The sequence below is a fragment of the Oncorhynchus masou genome, chromosome 9, assembly GCF_036934945.1.
Source record: "Oncorhynchus masou masou isolate Uvic2021 chromosome 9, UVic_Omas_1.1, whole genome shotgun sequence".
Taxonomy (NCBI): Eukaryota; Metazoa; Chordata; class Actinopteri; order Salmoniformes; family Salmonidae; genus Oncorhynchus; species Oncorhynchus masou.
Window position 1 is genome coordinate 37,415,509 of NC_088220.1, and position 20,696 is coordinate 37,436,204.

Consider the following 20,696-nt stretch of genomic DNA (forward strand, 5'->3'; position numbering starts at 1 on the left):
CAGGTACACCTCCAATTGACTCAAATGGTGTCAATTAGCCTATCAGAAGCTTCTAAAGCCATGACATCATTTTCTGGAACTTTCCAAGCTGTTGTAAGGCACAGTGAGCTTAGTGTATGTAAACGTCTGACCCACTGGAACTGTGATACAGTGAATTATAAGTGAAATAATCTGTCTGTAAACAATTGTTGGAAAAATAACTTGTGTCATGCACAAAGTAGATGTCCTAACCGACATGCCAAAACTATAGTTTGTAAACAAGAAATTTGTGGAGTGGTTGAAAAAATAGTTTTAATGACTCCAACCAAAGGGTATGTAGACTTCCGACTTCAACTGTAGTTTAGTATTGGAGTGAATAATTATTATTGTCCCTTTTCTTATTTTTTTTCTCTTTTTGAATGATGGAAAGATGATATTAAAAGAGACATATCAAACTTAGGGGAGAAGTTGACAAGTTGAAAGAAAAAGCCCAGTGGTGTGGCTTTGATCATCTGACAGTTTTTGTCCCTATTGCAGTAGGTACCTGGGACACAGGTGCCTCTAGACAACACAGTGTACAGAGAGCTGACTTCATCCCTTACACCATAATAAGATGCTCTGGAGCATCCAGACATTAGAGGCTTGTACTAAAAGCGAAAGATGAAAGCACCAGATGGAATTATAATGTATTCCCCCCACCCCTAGTTGCATATATAATATATCAGCAAAGAACTTATGCAGTGTTGAATGAAGTGTGACTATACTGTATGTTGTTACCAAAGCCTAAAAGGACTCTCACTCAAGTACCTCGGTTAATATCAACGATGGATTATACAAGACAATTTGGAGAACCATAAAGGGAATGTGTTTCCTTCCAAAAAGAAAGATGTACATGTTTAAGTGTAGAACATGGTGTTCTCAAGTGTTTGGTATTTGAATGTGGTTGCTTCAATGGGGCATTCTGAGAAAAATATGTTGCTGCAAAAAGCTAAAAAGACACTATCCGTTTCAATTTCCAGCCAATTGGTGCTTGGAATCTGCCAGCCCAATCTCTATTTACACAAAAGCACACACACCAACTAACACATATACACCCAATTGCCTTTATCTAAGGCACATATAAGGCAACATTTAATTGTGAGACCCATCTTCACCCCAGAGAGTTTTTGTGATAGTGTCTTTGTTAGTTGGAATGCACACAGTTGTTAACCAGTACTGTGCACATAATGGAACAACCATTGTTTACTGTAGGAATATGTATTTATTTTCATAGGAAAACTATTTGAAACTTTGTGTGGTGTCTATTAACTCTAGTTAAACACATCATTAATAAACAAATATGGAGGCGAAAAAATCAATTTCCCTTGTCTCATTTCTGTGTACATTGCAGTCTTTTCGGGATTGTCAAACACGTAATTACAGAATTGCGCAGCACACTAACAAATAAATATTGGATGTTGGCACAGCAAGAGCATTACATGTGATTGTGTAAGGTTTACGCTAATAATTTTTTCTGTCCTCTATCATTGAGATATTCTTTACCATTGCCTGAGTGATTGTGTTAGGCATTTATTGAGTCAGGGAAATAGCACTATATTCCCTTGATGGCAATGCACCTTGCTTTTGTGTGTACATACAAAGTTGCATAAAGGCTTTCCTTTCCTTTATATTGGCAACAAGATTACTCTAAACACATGTACTGGAAATGTACAGTAGCAGTCAAAAGTTTGGACACACTTACTTATTCAAGGGTTTTTCTTTATTTTTGCTATTTTCTACATTGTAGAATGATAGTGAAGACATCAAAACTATGACATAACAAATATGGAATCATGTGGTAACCAATTAAGTGTTAAAACAAATCAAAGTGTATTTTATATTTGAGATTCTTCAAAGTAGCCACCCTTTGCCTTGATGACAGCTTTCCACGCTCTTGACATTCTCTCAACCAGCTTCATGAGGAATGCTTTTCCAAAAGTCTTGAAGGAGTACCCACTTTGCTGAGCACTTGACTGCTTTTCCTTCATTCTGTGGTCCAACTCGTCCCAAACCATCTCAGTTGGGTTGAGGTCGTGTGGTTGTGTAAACCAAATGGGATGGCATATTGCTGCAGAATGCTGTGGTATCCATGCTGGTTTAAGTGTACCTTGAATTCTAAATAAGTCAGACAGTGTCACCAGCAAAGAACCCCCACACCCCTCCTCCATGCTTCACGGTTCGAACTACACGTGTGGAGATCTTCCATTCACCTACTCTGCGTCTCACAAAGACACAGCGGATGGAACCAAAAATCTCACATTTGGACTCATCAGACCAAAGGACAGATTTACACCGGTCAATGTATATTGCTTGTGTTGCTTGGCCCAAGAAAATTTCTTCTTATTATTGTTATCTTTTTGTAGTGGGTTCTTTGCAGAAATTCGACCATGAAGGCCAGATTTGCGCAGTCTCATCTTAACAGTTGATGTTGAGATATGTCTGGTACTTGAACTTTGTGAAGAATTTATTTGGGCTGCAATTTCTGAGTCTAGTAACTCTAATGAACATATCCTCTACAGCAGAGAGAACTTGTCACAACACAATTGATTGGCTCAAAACGCATTAAGGAAAGAAATATTCTACAAATAAACTTTAAACAAGGCGAACCTGTTAATTGAAATGCATTCCAGGTGACTACCTCATGAAGCTGGTTGAGAGAATGCCAATATTGTGCAAAGCTGTCATTAAGGCAAAGGGTGGCTACATTAAATAATCTAAATTTGTATTTATTTAACACATGTTTGGTTACTACATGATTCCATATGTGTTATTCTATAGTTTTAATGTCTTCACTACTATTCCTCAATGTAGAAAATAGTACAAATAAAGAAAAACCCTGGAATGAGTAGGTGTGTCCAAACTTTTGACTGGTACTGTATTTATTTGATAGGGGGGCACAAACAGTACAAAAACACAAACATACCAATGGTACAAGCCATTCTGTATTCTGTTTCCGTGGGATCTCTCTGTATTTGACAGGATGTGCGAGATCAAATACTATGATCTGCAGGGTGCGTGTGTGTGTTTGGGTGTAGAGTGCACATATGTATGTGTAATAGAGGAGCACACACACACTATATTATACTCTACATATATCCCTCCAGTGCAGCCAGATGGTGGTGGGTCAAAAGGTAGAACAGCAGTGGGATCACCAGGGAGCTAATTTGGCAGGAAACACACCACGAGGGAGTGTATGAAAGCTCACCTAATGAAAGCACACAGCGTCCAACCTGTCCCGCTCACATCTGCCCAGACTGCGGCAAATGCCATCTCCACTCTAGCAACATTTGATGTCAATGTTGGGCATCCCATCCCTCTCCTTCCCCATCCACACCTTTACATTCTTTCCCCTTACACAGTGAAGGCAATCCATTGAATACAATCCAATCTGTTGACAATCCATTGTGTCCACAGGGTAAATTCGTAGCAGCAGGTTTCGAGTCCTGCATAGGCAATGATTATTCTTTTTGCGAGCTGAGGAATGAGGAATGTTGAGTTGAGTCAACGGCAGCTGCTGTGAGATGATGCTGCTACAATTTCATTTTGACTATGTATGTTTGACTACATCAAGAAAAAACAGGCACATGTTGCAGAAAATAGACATGCCTCTTTGCATTTCTGAATAGTAAAAGTTTGAGAGCTTCCCCATAAATGTACTGACTACATCGGATTAGATTGGTTGATGTAAAGGAAAACCTTGAGGTTCAAGAGCCCCATTACCAAATAGCTTGTAAAGAACAACCTTTAACAAAATAATAATGCATTTGATAAATCCATTTTGAAATAGGTAAAAGTATGTTCCTTTTATCACGTTTCAGGTAAGACCCAGATGCAGACAACATCGAATTAACAACAGTTTAATAATCCAACACGGGCATGCAATAGACAGGTCAAGGCAGGCAGGGGCTGAGTAAACCAGAGGTGGGGCAACGGTACTGGATGGCAGGCAGGCTCAGGGTAGCCAGAGTGGTCAGGCAGGGGGGCTCACAGTCAGGATAGGCAAGGGTCAAAACCAGGAGGGCAAGAAAAAGAGACACTGGGAAAAGCAGGTGCTGCGAACAAAAACGCTGGTTGACTTGGCAACAGATAAACAGAGAACACAGGTATAAATACACAGGGGATAATGGGGAAGATGGGCGACACCTGGAGGAGGGTGGAGATGAGCACAAGGACAGGTGAAACAGATCAGGATGAGACAGTACCCCTCCCTCTAGGGACCCCACCTGGCGTTCTACCTGGATGCATACGTGATTGAGTAGAGTGTTGGCATTGGAATTCAGAGAAGAGGCCTGGGGCCAATATGTCCCTAGCGGAGACCCAGCACCTCTCCTCCGGGCCATAACCTTGCCAATCAACCAGGTACTGGAATCCCCTGCCCCGAGGTCGACCCTTCAGGAGACATCTCACCCTGTACGCCAGTTGGCCGTCAATGAGACGGGGGAGAGGGGTGGGCATGGAAACAGGAGACAAAGGGCTATGAGACATGGGCTTACATCTAGACACATGACAAGTAGGAAGTATACAGAGGGTATGGAGGGCAACAGAGGACAAACAGCAGAGGGGCTAATGACTCTGGAGCTTCCGGGGGCTATAGCGGCGTGCCAGCTCACCCGGCTTAACATCCTTGTGTACCGGTTGGTGTTGTGGAAGCAAAGTGGCCTGGAGCTTACTGAACCCCTCTCGGGGGTACTCCGCGGGAATGGCTGAGAGGTTCGGGGCAATTTTGAAGCCCCCAGAAAGACGTCCCAGGACAGGCAGAGCTAATTTCAGGCAATGAGTGTGGCAGAACGGGCTCCAGCCCAAGATGGCACCAGTAGACCAGTCTTCCTGTGGACCCCAGGAAGACTAGCTGCTGCTTTTGCAACAGCTAATGGGGATCCTAATAAAATACCAAAATGGAGGGATTGTGTCGCTGGAGCCAAGATAATCCCAATACCACATGTACCTGCGGAGCCTCAATTAGCAGGAATTGGATCATCTCGCTGTCGTTCTCCGACACACGTAGGTTGATGGGGTGGAATGGTGGGTGACCCAGCCTATAGAGCGCCCGTCCAGCGCTGTAACATTCATGCGAATAGAGAAGAGTTGTGTAGGGATGCCCAGCTCGGATGCCAGAGTAACATCATAAGACTCATATCGGCCCCCGAGTTGATTAGTATCTGCAGACTAATGGGTGCCCCACTGCAGGGTGGCATGGAGAGGGGGGCGAGCACGAGGAGAAGCAAAATTATCCTTAAGACCCACCAGAGTACTAATTCCTAACAATGAGCTAGGTCTCTTGAAAGGACAGGTAGACACAATTACCGGCAGTGCCGCAATACAGACAACTCTGGGTGTTAAGTCAGGCAAATCGGCAGTCTCCGGAGGCTAATGGAGGAACTCGGGTAAGCTTGTATTCTTTCGTGGACTTCCAGAGTTCATCAGATGCAAGGCAGGATCCTTGAGTGAGTGATTGGGACCGCAATCAGACCTCTTCTTCATCCTTCGTTCACATAGCCGACCATGGATCCAGATGGTCAAAGCGATGAGTGAGTCAAGATAATCTGTGCAGGAACGTGTCGAACAGCGCTTCCGGGTTCCAGGCACCCTCTGCTGCTAACGTGCGCAAATCCACCGCATAGTCTGCCACACTGAGGGAGTCCTGCCGAAGCTGGAGTAACCTCCGGATAGCATCTCTCCCGGACACCAGAGCCTCAAACTTCTCACCTCCGCCAAGAATACCTCCAGACTGAGGCAGACGGTGGATTGTGGCTCCCACACTGCCATGGCCCAGGCGAGTGCCCTCATCAGCATAATAAAATACGCTATCTTCGAGCTGACCGCGGGGAACAAAGAAATTTGCAGCTCGAAAACCAGGGAGCACTGGGACAGAAAGGCCCGGCAGGTTCTGGAATCTCTATCGTAGCGCTCCTGGGGAGGAAAGCGGGTATCCCGGGAAACTGGGGTGATGGCGCTGCTACCAGCGGGTTACTGAGGGGCTAGGAGGTTACCTAGTAGACAGGTGAAACACATCAGTGCATGACACCTTCACCCAGGGAAAGAGAACTTCTGACATCAATAGGATTAAAAATAATGGTAAAAAAAGGGATTTCTTAGCACCGGTTAAAAAGAGTCAACTGCTAAAGCATGGTATATAAACTAAGGCACATTGGACGTCCATCTGGCGATATTGCTCCACGGGGTGTCACAACAGATCACCTAGAGTGGCAGCTCTTAACAGTAGGGGTTAAGGAGTGTCATGGAGGTAAAGAGACAGCCATGTCGGTCACTGACCTATTTTTGTGGAGTGCCATATGAGCAAAATCATCCTCATACAATAATCATCCGGCCCAGCTTTTAATTTCCTTTAGTGACTGAGGAGAGAAGTGAAATGGTGGTCAGATTGGGGGACCCGTCAGTAGTACATGTTTCATCTAGCACAGCTCACTGAACAACAAACTCCTCCTCATTTCCTTAATAAATTACCAAAGTCTTTGGTTTTCTGATTTCACTGGGACCATGGAATAGCTGCTTTAGGGTTAGGGTTAAAAAAAGACCATGCAGTTGTTCATGTGAATGAGACTACACACAGTATATGAGGTGAAGAGAGAGAAAATGGGAGAACCAATAAAAAATCAATTATAGTATATGGTTGAACTCTTATATGTAGATTTCCGCCTAAATAGATAAACACAAAGGTAACTGCTATTCATGTGTAATTATATGAATAGGAAAAATGCCAAAATGTGGTATATTTGGAAAATACTAATTGAGTGTATGTAAACTCCTGACCCACTGTGAACGTGAAGAAAGAAATTAAAGCTGAAATAAATAATTCTCTCAACACTTCTCCTGACATTGTACATTCTTAAAATAAAGTGGTGATCCCAACTGACCGAAGACAGGGAATTGTACTCTGATTAAATGTCAGGAATTGTGAAAAACTGAGTTTAAATATATTTGGCCAAGGTGTATGTCAACTTCCGACTTAAACTGTAAGAGCAACATATATACGTAAAACAAAATGTTAAAATGTCTTATCAAACACAAACATGGTTACACACATGTCCATCACTAAAAAAAGGTGCAAAAATAGAAATAAACTGAAGTATTTACAAATGGCATTCCTGTTCGTTTTACATCCCAGGTGTAGCTGATTTCCTAATTTTCCCCCTTTATTTTGTGCAGTTCTTCCATTTGTCTTTTTGCATGTGTGTTGGATAGTGGTGCTCACCTTGAGTGGGTGGTCTTGTCATGGTTGTGTGGTTGCTTTGGGTCCCCAATTCCGTCATTTCCAACATTAGCTGCTCTCGGAAGGTTAACTGGGAGAGAGGGGTTTGACCTTTTGCTTTGGCCATCTGCTTGTGAAGAATTAAAGCGTTTACTCTAGCAATTCCACAAAGTGGTAAAAAAAGTGTTACACCACTTCCTGGTCTTGTGGAGGACCTGGTAGTAGCCTATCAGAACATCCGATAGGTCAACACCCCCCATGCTGGCATTGTAGTCCTTCACAGAAACAGGTACGGGGACATTCTTCCTTTTTCACCCTCCTTGAGACATGGTCATTATTGAATGCCTTATGCTGTGTGGTAAGCATGGTTACTTCCCTTGTGTCCTTCCATTTCACAAAAAGCAGCTTGTTAGTCCTGAACCATGGTGGTTCCTCTTTCCACTGTCTTTGTCGTGACATTTACCTTGGTCTTGGGGAAACCGATTACGTTAGGACGAATGGTGCCACAAGCCCCTATTTTTTTTTACAAGAGGTCTATGAAAAGTGGATGTAGAACCATCAGACGGGGTGATTGACATAGAAGTGGGGGGTGAAGACCTTGACCGGCGGGGGCGCATGCTGGGGAGTGGTGGCTCCCAAACATCATCATCCAAATCCTCCATCTTCCACTCGGTGGTGAATAAAATAAAGATATATATTGTTGTGAGACACACAGAATTACAGTTGAATGCATTTACAAAACAACATTACTGTGGAGTAAACTTTATCTGTACAGTGACTCACATAGATGGTGTGAAGGACACACACAATGCAAACTGTAACACTTGGAGACAAAGGCGAGAACCACAAAAACAACAATGGCCATGAGAGTTTAGTCACCTTTCTGAAGTTACAAGGAGGAAACTTAGAACAGCAAACAGTGAACTAATATGACACATAAACAATAACTACTTTGGAATTATATAACATTGAAATGACTTGTTACATAGTCAACTAAATCCAAAGCACAAAAAGCAGACAACTTGTACAAAATAAAATACATATAGTAAATTAGCTTTATAAAGTCATGAAAATAAAACAGGATCCAATTGTAACGACATTCTTCTGTTGAAGGAGGAGCGGACCAAAATGCAGCGTGGTGGTTACTCATGTTTATTAATGAAAATACGACTAGATATGAAAAAACTGAATGTACAATACAACAGACGGAACGTGAAAAACTACACAGCCTATCTGGTGAACATAACACCCAGAGACAGGAACAATCACCCACGAAACACTCAAAGAATATGGCTGCCTAAATATGGTTCCCAATCAGAGACAATGATAATCACCTGACTCTGATTGAGAACCGCCTCAGGCAGCCATAGTCCACACACATAGACACCCCACAAAACCCCAAGACAAAAACACACCACAATAACCCACGTCACACCCTGGCCTGACCAAATAAATGAAGATAAACATAATATATTTAGACCAGGGCGTGACAGAACCCCCCCCCCCCCCTAAGGTGCGTACTCCCGGACGCACATCAAAACAATAGGGAGGGTCCGGGTGGGCGTCTGTCCATGGTGGCGGCTCCGGTGCTGGACGTGGCCCCCACTTCACCGTAGTCCTCCCCCACCTTGTCCGCTTCCGTGACCTCCTAGCCACGGCAACCCTGATAAATAAAACGGGACAGAGGGGCAGCTCGGGACAGAGGAGCAGCTCGGGACAGAGGGGCAGCTCGGGACAAAGGGGCAGCTCGGGACAAAGGGGCTCCTCAGACTCCGGCAGCAGCGCCGGACAGGCTGGAGACTCCGGCAGCAGCGTTTGGCAGGCGGGAGACTCCGGCAGCAGCGCCGGACAGGCAAGAGACTCCGGCAGCAGCAGAGAGGAGGAAGGCTCTGGCAGATTCTGGCTGACTGGCGGATCTGGAAGAGTCTGGCTGACTGGCGGATCTGGAAGAGTCTGGTTGACTGGCAGATCTGGAAGAGTCTGGTTGGCTGGCTGATCTGGAAGTCTGGTTGGCTGGCAGATCTGGAAGAGTCTGGCTGACTGGCAGATCTGGAAGAGTCTGGTTGGCTGGCAGATCTGGAAGAGTCTGGTTGGCTGGCAGATCTGGAAGAGTCTGGCTGACTGGCAGATCTGGAAGAGTCTGGCTGACTGGCGGATCCTGGCAGACTGATGGCTCTGGCTGCTCCATGCTGTCTGGCGACTCTGGCTGCTCCATGCAGATTGGCAGCTCTGGCGGCTTCTTGCAGACTGGCAGCTCTGGCTGCTCCATGCAGACTGGCAGCTCTGGCAGCTCCTTGCAGACTGGCAGCTCCTTGCAGACTGGCAGCTCCTTGCAGACTTGCAGCTCTATGCAGACTGGCAGCTCCATGCAGACTGGCAGCTCCGGCTGCTCCATGCAGACTGACAGCTCTGGCTGTTCCATGAAGACTGACAGCTCTGGCTGCTCCATACAGACTGACAGCTCTGGCTGCTCCATGCAGACTGACAGCTCTGGCTGCTCCATGCAGACTGACAGCTCTGGCTGCTCCATGCAGGCTGGCAGCTCGGGCTGCTCCATGCAGGCTGGCAGCTCTGGCTGCTCCATGCAGGCTGGCAGCTCTGGCTGTGCTAAACAGGCAGGAGACTCCGGCAACACTGTAGAGGCGGAAGGCTCTGGCAGCGCTAAACAGGTAGGAGACTCCAGCAGGGCAGGAGAGGAGGAAGGCTCTGGCTGCGCTGAACAGGCGGGATACTGTGTCAGCGCTGTAGAGGAGGAAGGCTCTGGCTGCGCTGAACAGGCGGGAGACTCCGGCAGCGCAGGAGAGGAGGAAGGCTCCGGCAGCGCTGGAGAGGCGAGGCGCACTGTAGGCCTGATGCGTGGTGCTGGCACTGGTGGTACTGGGCCGAGGACACGCACAGGAAGCTTGGTGCGGGGAGCTGCCATCGGAGGACTGGTGTGTGAAGGTGGCACAGGATGGGATAGACCGTGAAGGCGTACTGGAGATCTTGAGAGCAGTGCTGGCGCAGGACGTGTAAGGCTAAGAAGGTGCACAGGAGGCCTGGTGCGTGAGACTGGCACAATCTTAACCAGCCGACTAACACGCACCTCAGGACGAGTATGGAGCGCTGACCCAGGTGCCTTCAAATCCCCGACATGCTCCATCGGGCGAATTCCATATTTAAAGCACCAACACAGCAACTCCCTCATTACTCTCTCCTCCAATTTCCCTATTACCTCTTTCACAGTCTCTGTTTCGCTCACCTCCAACACCGGCTCTGGTTCTGGTCTCCTCCTTTGCTCCTCACGATAAACAGGGAGAGTGGGCTGAGGTCTGACTCCTGACTCTGCCACACTCTCCCTGAGCCCCCCCACAATAAATTTGATGCTGACTCTCGGGCTTCCATCCACCTCTCCGCTTTCGCCGCCTCCAGTTCTTCCTTGGGGCGGCGATATTCTCCAAGCTGAGCCCAGGGTCCTTCTCCGTCTAATTCGTCCTCTCGTGTCCATTCCTTCTTTTGTTGCTCCTGCTGTTTCTTTTGCTTGTTACCACGTCGCTTGGTCCTGTTGTGGTGGGTGATTCTGTAACGACGTTCTTCTGTTGAAGGAGGAGCGGATCAAAATGCAGCGTGGTGGTTACTCATGTTTATTAATGAAAATACGACTAGATATGAAAAAACTGAATGTACAAAACAACAGATGGTACGTGAAAAACTATACAGCCTATCTGGTGAACATAAACACAGAGACAGGAACAATCACCCACGAAACACTCAAAGAATATGGCTGCCTATATATGGTTCCCAATCAGAGACAATGATAATCACCTGACACTGATTGAGAACCGCCTCAGGCAGCCATAGACTATGCTAGACACCCCACAAAACCCCAAGACAAAAACACACCACAATAACCCATGTCACACCCTGGCCTGACCAAATAAATGAAGATAAACATAATATATTTCAACCAGGGCGTGACACCAATCCTCATAGAAAGCAAGCTTCATCTGTCAAGTCGAAATCCTTGTTGTCCAAATCAATCTCCTGATCACGGTCCGACCAGTATTTTATTCAAAAGCTTCTATATCGATATACTTATTTTTTGCTGCCTTCTTTTTAGCTACCTGTTCGATATTCTTAGTTTTGACCTTTCTTTCCCCCAATTTTTATTCTAAAGAGATGAAAATCTGTTTAATGCAATGTAGTTTGCTCGGTGGGTCTCACCTCTGAGCCAGGTAACAATAGCATTAGGCATAAAAGGTTCTACGTCTTGTTTTGTCCCACCAAGGTCAACGACATATTCCTGGCAAGCTTATCTCATGGGCTACAAGTCTGTCAAAGTGCCATAGAGCCAATACCCTGTGTAACGGATGCCTACGGTGCGTAAGCAGGCAGAGTCATATTCATGCACTCGGTGGACTTTCAATGTTGCTATTAAGTCATATATCAAATAACATTGGCAATAGGCTAGATTCATTCCTCCCAACCTAAGGATTAATGTCATACCCCCCATGTAGCTGTAACTTAAACACAGAACAAATCTAACCTTACCTTGAAATATTGGTGAAAATGTTGTGTAAAATAAAAATTTTGTCTCACAGGGCTGTTGATCAATAACGGTAGGTCACAGGCAGACAAATAAAACATTTTAATGATCTGTGGATTCCCGCCTTTCGGTGTGTAGCGTTGTATTCCGTGTTTATTTTGTTTATGCTTCACAACGCTAACCGGAATGTAAATTGCAGCCAACTTGAAATGAGGTATTCTTCTTCGATGAGGTGGTTGGCATCCAATAAATGTTGCATTACCGACACCTACTAAACTGGAGTACAACTCCCATATACTTACCTTGAAAAAATAAATAAACCAATACCCTACCATCGAACACAACACTCACAAACAAATATATAATAAAAACTAACACCACCCTACACTATGTAAATATATTTAGTCCTACCTCAGGTCAACAACCTGAAAGGATGGGAAACGACCACTTATCAGACCCTGTAACTCTTCTGATGTCAAATCGCACACAACCAAATACCTCTCTGCAGCTGCCACCACAATCTCAATTTTCTGAAACTTATTTCCATCCCTGCAATAGTTGATAACCATTGCTGTAAATGATAAAAATGTAATTTGACAAATCACTTGTTGGCCTATTCCACTGTACTGGCACAGATCTACTACTCACACCACTCCTCTCAGAATCCCTCCACCTTGATCCATCTTCCTCTATTTTCTTCACTGCCTCTGCATCTGACAACTTCTGCACTACTCGAAACCTGGAATCCTCAACCTGCATCTCTTGCATGGGACATTTCTGACCCCCAATCCCATGGGCACCCCTACAAATAGCACATACACATTTTCTTCTTTGCTTATGGCGTTATAGAGTTGATTGAGAGCCGTCTTACTGCAGCTTCGCTTGTGGTGGTAAATAGACAGCTACGAATAAAACAGATGAGAACTCTCTTGGTAGATAGTGTGGTTGACAGCTTATCATAAGGTACTCTACCTCAGGTGAGCAATACCTCAATACTTCTTTAATATTAGACATCGTACACCAGCTGTTATTGACAAAAAGACACACACCCCCACCCCGTGTCTTACCAGAGGTAGAGTCTCTGTTCTGCCTGTGCATGGAAAATCCCGCCAGCTCTATATTGTCTGTTTCTTCGTTCAGCCACGTCTTGGTGAAACATAAGATGTTACAGTTTTTAATGTGCCGTTGATAGCATAATCTTTATAGTAGGTCATCAATTTTATTTTCCAACGATTGCACGTTAGCAAGAAGAATGGAAGTTATTGGGAGTTTGCTCACTCGCCTCCGGTTTCTCAGAAGGATCCCTGATCTGCGTCCCCTTTTCTTCACGCAAAAGGCGTGGATCTGGGCCTGTTCCAGTGAAAGCAGGACATCCTTCTCGTCGGACTCGTTAAAACCTCTTTGGGCTGCAATCCCGTTAATGTGATGATATGACAATAGCCATTGAAAGTGCAGGGCGCCAAATTCAAAACAACAGAAATCTCATCATTAACATTCCTCAAACATACATGTATCTTATACCATTTCAAAAGTAGTCTTGTTGTTAATCCCACCACAGTCTCCGATTTCGAAATAGGCTTTACAGCGAAAGCACCACCAACAATTGTTAGGTCACCACCAAACCACAATAAAAATAGCCATTTTCCCAGCCAAAGAGAGGAGTCACAAAAAGCACAAATAGAGATAAAATGTATCACTAACCTTTGATTATCTTCATTAGATGACACTCATAGGACTTCATGTTACACAATACATGTATGTTTTGTTTGAAAAAGTTCATATATATATCAAACAATCTGAGTTTACTTTGGGGTGTTACATTCACTAGTTCCAAAGACATCCAGTGATTTTGCATAGCCACATCGATTCAACAGAAATACTCCTCATAAATGTAGATGATAATACAAGTTATGCACATGGAATTATAGATATACCTGTCCTTAATGCAACCGCTGTGTCAGATTTCAAAAAAACTTTACAGAAAAAGCAAACCATGCAATAATCTGAGACTGCGTTCAGAACAATCAAGTCAAATTAGCCGCCATGTTGTAGTCAACATAAGCAATAAATGACATGCTAAATATTCCCTTACCTTTGATGATCTTCATCAGAATGCACTCCCAGGAATCCCAGGTCCACAATAAATGCTTGATTTGTTCGATAATGTCCGTTATTTATGTACAATTAGCTACTTTTGTTAGTGCGTTTGGTACCAAATGCTGGTGCTGGTCGACCTTTTCTTCGGACAAAAACTGAAAAAAGATATATTACAGGGCGAAGAAACATTTCAAACTAAGTACAGAATCAATCATTAGGATGTTTTTTTTTATCATATATCTTCAATAAAGTTCCAACTGGAGAATTCCTTAGTGTTTTGATGAGCAACGGAACGCAAGTGGATCATGTGGAATGCGCGTGACCAGAAAATAGCTGACACCTGTTCGTTCTGTTCTTATTCAGTCCCACAACACAGTAGAAGCCTCATTCAAATTTCTATAGACGGTTGACATCTAGTGGAAGCCCTAGGAAGTGCAACTTCATTCATATCTCAAGGGGATTTCAATGGGAACTGTGTTGAAAACCTACCAACCTCAGATTTCTCACTTCCGGTTTGGAATTCTCCTCAGGTTTTTGCCTGCCAAATGAGTTCTGTTATACTCACAGACATCATTCAAACAGTTTTAGAACCTTCAGAGTGTTTCCTATCCAATACTAATAATAAAGTGCATATATTAATAACTTGGGCTGAGGAGCAGGCCGTTTACTCTGGGCACCTTTTATCCAAGCTACTCAATACTGCTCCTGCAGCCTTAAGAAGTTAAAGGAAAAAGTTTCTTCCAGTCCACGGTGAGTAATCGCTTTTCTGATGTCCAGAAGTTCTTTCCGGGCATAAGAGACAGTAGCATCAACATTATGTACACAATAAAATAATAAAAAATAAGTTACGCCCCAAAAAATTACAAAATTGCACAATTGGTTGGGAGAATGTAAAACATCGGCCATGTTCATCAGCTCCATCTTTTACTCATGCCACACTGTCTGCGTCGCACCAAACAACGCGCATCACAAACACCGGGAATCTTCCCATTTAGTTGGTCAACTTGTACATTTACCGCTACTCCACTACCCCAGTTATCACTCCTTTCAATGGCACCCTTGTCTTGAGAGCAAATCAATTCCCATGTCTTGTCCCATGTCTTGTCCCCATCGGCTCGGCCTGCCCTTATTACATTTGTATGCCCATATATGGTAGTAAGCCATATCAAAGATTTTAAGACACAGATCGATAGCCAAGATACTCAGCTTTCCACAGACACCCTGCTATTACAGACAAGGCTACCATTCTCAAACCAGACTGACTTGAATAAAAAAAATCTAATTGGGTCCTCAAATATGGGGACATTACATTTAACTATGGTGCAACAAAATTACAGAAGTGACAAGCAGTGATAACCTAATTGATACATATGCTCTCAATTTTTTGTATTAAAATGTTTATCGTATTAGATTAAGGACAAATCTGCTTGACATTAAATGTCATTCTCATTCACTGTAAAGTAAGGGGATGATATGAACAATTTTAAAGACAGAGAAAAGCACAGCTGGGACACAGTAATGAAGGAACAATCTAATAAATCAGTCTTGAAAATGTAGTGAATTGGGCAGCATTGTATCTTCTGTAGCATTGTAATCTGCTATCTGCTTAACCCAGGATACCCCTCTGATTTGCTGTCCACATCCAATTATACATGGTATGCCTCCAGGTGCTCATTTGGACTGTGTCAGAAGGTTAAATGAATTCCTCCACATTCCTCCTCTGATAGCGCCTTCCTCTTGACACAAACTTCCTGCAATATCATGCTGTCAAGGCTAGACATTTTGCACCATGCCTATCTGATGTGCATTGATTTTAAAGGTTTGAGGGGGGTATCACACAAAGGTTCAAAGGTTATGGTTTTTAGTGAGTGAAAGGGATAATTTTTGTGTACAGTAATTGAACATTCTGGAAAGGCAATGCCTCAAACCATTTAATTTTCTCAACCTGTGATCTGTTGTAAATGTGTTTCTGCAGATCTTCTGATGGCCTTGTCAACCTCATCTGATGTTGTAGAAATGCACAACCCTTACAATTCACATACACTGTAAAACAGTAGAGTACAATTCAGTTTCTTTAATGCCAGTGATTGATATTTGAAATGTTCCAATTTAACAATTTTATTCAACCATATGGCTTTTCCCTGTTAGTGTTACTTTGCTGTTTCCAGATGTTCAACAGGCATATAATACTATATACTGATAAATACCCAATTTAGCTTTGTCATTGTAGTCAATATGTAGACACACTAAATGTTACAAATAAATCTTATTTTATTTCACATACATGATTTTTTTTTTACTTTGAACTTGTCACAATCTAAATGATTCTACAACAAAATGAGGAACTACCACAACAAAGTCAAAATTTCTTACTGGGGAGAGAAGATATCAACTTCACTTCAGCAAGATGGACACATGGATTTTGCCATTAGGCAAAGGTTACGGTCAAAGTAATAAAAAGACAAAAATAGGATGAAAAAGTGGTCTTTGTAGGTTCTCTGTCAACTTCAAGATCCTCAAAAGTATTTATTACTCCCCAGAATAGTGTTATAATACTAACTTTAAAAAAAACCTCAAACCACTTTGATAAATAAAATACATTTTCATTTATGGTTGACAATAAATCAAATCAAATATTTAGGGGAACGGGTATCTTTTCTCCAGTGTAACGTTGCAATCCTGTAGAAGCCCTTTCCTATTTTCATGGACAATTTCTTAAGTGGGGAGTTACAATTTTGCTTATTAGGTTGGGGGAATTGAGATTTTGGCTGACGTTGCATCCCATGAGTATTGCTATGAACAGTTTGTTTTTAATGAATATGTACATACACGTACATAATGAAGCATTTACGTACACATATGCAAAGATCATGGTCGGAGGGAATGATGCTCAGTTTGATCAGTCTGTTCTGTGAGTAAGCATGGTGCAAGACCAAACAAATAAGAGTAATACTTTTAGATACAAATTTGTACTGTACACGGTTCTGTAGTGTCTTTAACTCCAACCCAGCACTTATGGATTCCTTTTGGGTATATAAATTGAATTTGAAAAGCTTGATTACTGACACCTATTCCTTACAGGTCACCTGGGTAGCAATGAAGTTCATTTCGGAGGATCCGTGTTAGACAGGCTCACTGAAAACTGTGCAAAAACATACGTCACAATGTCGTAGCATTGCATCCAATAAGATGGAATGATTTGGGACTGCACTCCTGTGTCCTGTTATGGCGCTCTGCAGTGCTATTTCCATTCCCGGTAGCATTCTCATGCAGTAGTGGGAAATTCAGAAGTTAATAAATAATCCTTAGATTATTCCCAACATTTGGATTCCCAGATTCACAAAACATGTTAGATCATTTTCATGTTAAAGCGACGGGGTCCAGCTTCCCCCTCTGCTCCTCCATCTAAAGAGGTGCCATTAGACTTGGACCGAGGTACGTATTCAATATCTATGTTGTTTTTATGCTTCCCTTTGCCCCGACTCCAAACGAACAGGAGGAGGAAGCAGAACAAAACCACCCCCAGGAATGTGAAACAACCCATTGCTGTCGACACTAAGATAGTCTTTAGGTCCAAGCCGTAGGTCACGTTGATAGTCCCATTGGTAGTGGCATTGCTGGGATCTGTGTAGTACTGGGTCCTGTTTGCGTAGAGCGACCCCAGGCTTTTCACTGCTAGGGAGGTCATTAATGAGTCATTACCCGCAGTGTTGGTTGCCATGCAAAGGTACACCCCGCCGTCCTGCACCTCGGCCGCCTTGATCTCCAGCGTCCCATTGTTGTGGACCATGACTCTACCGTGGCTCTTGATGGTGAGGAGGCGCCGGCGTGGGGACAGCCACGAAACCACCGGCCTGGGGGTCCCCTCAACACTGCAGTACAGTCTCACTGGCTGACCTTCGTCTACGGCAATTGTTTGCGTCTTGTTCTCCCGTATTTTGGGCTTGGTGCACGTCACATAGTAGGAGAGCAGGGTCTCCTTGAACTCCCTGAAAGGCCTGCCGCGGATGCCCTCGGGGGTACTGCACTCCGGCTGCGAGTCACCAAAGTAGATGGACTGCCTCCTCTGCAGGATCCACATGAGGCGGCAGTCGCAAACCAGGGGATTGTCATCGATCAAGAGTACCTCCAGAGCCTCAGGAGCTTGGAAGACACCCTTCTCCAGCGTGTCCAAACGGTTGTGGGAGACGTTGAAAACCTTGAGCCACCGGAGGCCCTGAAATGCGTACGGTTCAACAGTCGACAACTGAGCCCCGACCAGATGCAGTTCCCTTAAGTGCACTAACTCCGACAGCATCCTGCCTTCGATGTGTCTGATGCGGTTGAAGGACAGGTTGAGGAGCGTCAGGTAGTGCAGGTGCTTGATTGCCTGGTATGGGAAGGTGGACAGGTTGGTGTTGGTGATGAAAAGCGTGGTCAAATTGAGGCCATGAAGCGTGTTGGCCGGCACACTGTCCAGCGAGGTCCAGCTGTCAATCTCCAGGTGGCGCAATCGGAACAGCTTCTTGAAGGAGTAGGCATGCATGGTGCTGATGCTGAGGTATCGCAGGTGAAGTCTTACCAGGTTGTGCAGGTGGGACAGGGCCTCAGTAGGCACCACTGTCAGATTGCATCTCTCCAAGGTTAGAGTCTCTAGGCTCAGCAGTCCACTGAACGCCCGGTGGGAGATGTACACTAGGTCATTGTCACCCACCTCCAGGAACTTCAGATTGTTCAAGTCCTGGAACATGTAGTCCAGCAGGATGACAATATTGTTGTCGCTGACATCCAACCGGGTGAGGTTGGACAGGCCTGTGAAGACACCCATAGGAATGAGCTTAATACGATTGCTTTTGAGACTAAGGGAGTGCATGCTGTACAGAGGGTTGAAGGCCCCCGGCTCCACATAGCTGATAATGTTCCCACTGAGGTCCAAATCCTCTAGACCAGGATAGGGGGCAAAGTCATCCGGGTTGACAGCCTGCAGCTTGTTCTTGCTCAGGTCCAGGATCCTGGTCTCGATGGGGATACCGTCTGGGATGCTAGGTAGGCGTTTGCGGTGGCACAGGACCGACTTGCTCTGGGCCGAGCAGTCGCAGCGGGCGGGACATCCCAAGGCAGAACCCACGAAGACGGCCACAAGAGCCAGTCCCAGGAACGGTTGCCAGCATGAGAGGGCCGTGTGCAGCATGACTTTACTCATACAGTCGACCATTCTGTCACGGCTCTACGAGAGAGAGGGAACACACACAACAAGAGAATATAATTAGAGAGCATCAATTGGTAAGAAAAAGTGACATGTGAAAACCTTCATGGATGTCAATATAAACATTATTTTAAGAATATAAATTGACACTAAAATGGATGAGATCATCTTATTACTGTGGTGAAATTGACTGTCATCTTATTTCAATGAACATTGATGATAGATTAGAATGGCCTTGTTTCTCTGACGCAAATGACTCATTTTCAACATCCTGAGCCATCATAAGCATTTCACACAGTACTCCAGCTGAAACCAGCAATCATGCCCCACCTATATCTCCTGACTCACATACTTATTCAACATACTGTCACAATTTAGGCCAATTAACTCTTTTCTTTCAATGGTTTACTCTCGTGCTTTGAATTTAAGAACAATTTGTCTGTAGTCATTTGTTCTATCGGTTGGGTCTCCTTATAACACAAATCACTTCATAGAGTCTGCAGTCTATTGTTGTGTTTCATCCACAGCAAACTGATCAAGGGAGATGAGTGGAGGAGTTATAAGAAAACTGCCTCTATGATACGTCTGATCATTATTCTAACCAAGGAGGATTCAGTGGATGTATTCGGATGTATTACTTGTGAAAATATGTAAGACCATAAGCAGCTAAACAATGGCGCTTAATCTTTTCATGTTCATATTGTAAAGTGAGGAATTGCGAGCAACAATGTTTGTCCACAAGTCCACAAGTGATGTTTTTTCCCAATTCAACTTTTTTTAAATCCAAGACGTTCCATCTATTTCCATCTCTGTGTGTTTTCTTCACATTGAAACAGTTATATTGTTTATACAGGACCATATATTTTGCTTTTCTGACACTTACACTGAAATAATGAGCATGATTTTATTGATTTTCTTAGATAAACTTCCACCCCTCATAAGTAATAGAAACTGCACACCAGCTGCAAAATGACCATGGAACAAAAGAAAAAAACATGATTGGAAAAACATGATTATTTCCGCCGTCCAAACACATTGAGAGTGAACACAATCAACACGTAGAAATTGTTGGAGGGCAGAACCTAATAGGAAGAAAATTAGGTTTTTAATTATACGGATTATCACAAAGGCCGCAAAAGCTAATAAATGAAGATCTGGGAGGTTAATCCGTTTTTAAAAATCCAATTAAAAAATTAATCCAAAAGGTGTCAAAACAAACACCATCACACTCTGAAAGAGTAGCATCTGTAGTCAAGATGTGTCTGCTTTTCTTTTCAGCAGCAGAGAGTGGGGTTGAGATATTGCCTCTCACCTGTAGTAATAGGATGGGCCAAAGCCTTACACGGAACAAGATTCTCAAATAAATTAATTCAACAGTAATGTAATGCCTCAGTGTTACCCTAACACTTACTCATAAGGGGCACAGGGGAACATGCCCCATCAGATTTGTCCTGTTTAACACACACACATACATACATACATACATACATACATACATACATACATACATACATACATACATACATACATACATACACACATACATACATACATATTTATATATTATTCAAAGGTATGTGGACCCTTCAAATTAGTGGATTTGGCTATTTCAGCTACAACTCTTGCTAACAGATGTATACAATCGAGCACACAGCCATGCG

At 43.8% G+C, this 20,696-nt stretch overlaps 1 protein-coding gene across 4 annotated transcripts in view; it reads right to left on the minus strand.

The window, feature by feature from the left end:
* Positions 1-16,103: 16,103 nt before the first annotated feature.
* LOC135545973 (leucine-rich repeat and immunoglobulin-like domain-containing nogo receptor-interacting protein 2) overlaps positions 16,104-20,696 on the minus strand; it is a 410,569-nt gene continuing 405,976 nt past the window's right edge. For all 4 annotated transcript variants that reach the window (XM_064973991.1, XM_064973994.1, XM_064973992.1 and 1 more), the window contains one exon: positions 16,104-19,056. In XM_064973991.1, coding sequence (XP_064830063.1) covers positions 17,200-19,044 — 1,845 coding nt within the window. In that variant the 5' untranslated portion in view covers positions 19,045-19,056 and the 3' untranslated portion in view covers positions 16,104-17,199. The remainder of the gene's footprint in view (positions 19,057-20,696) is intronic.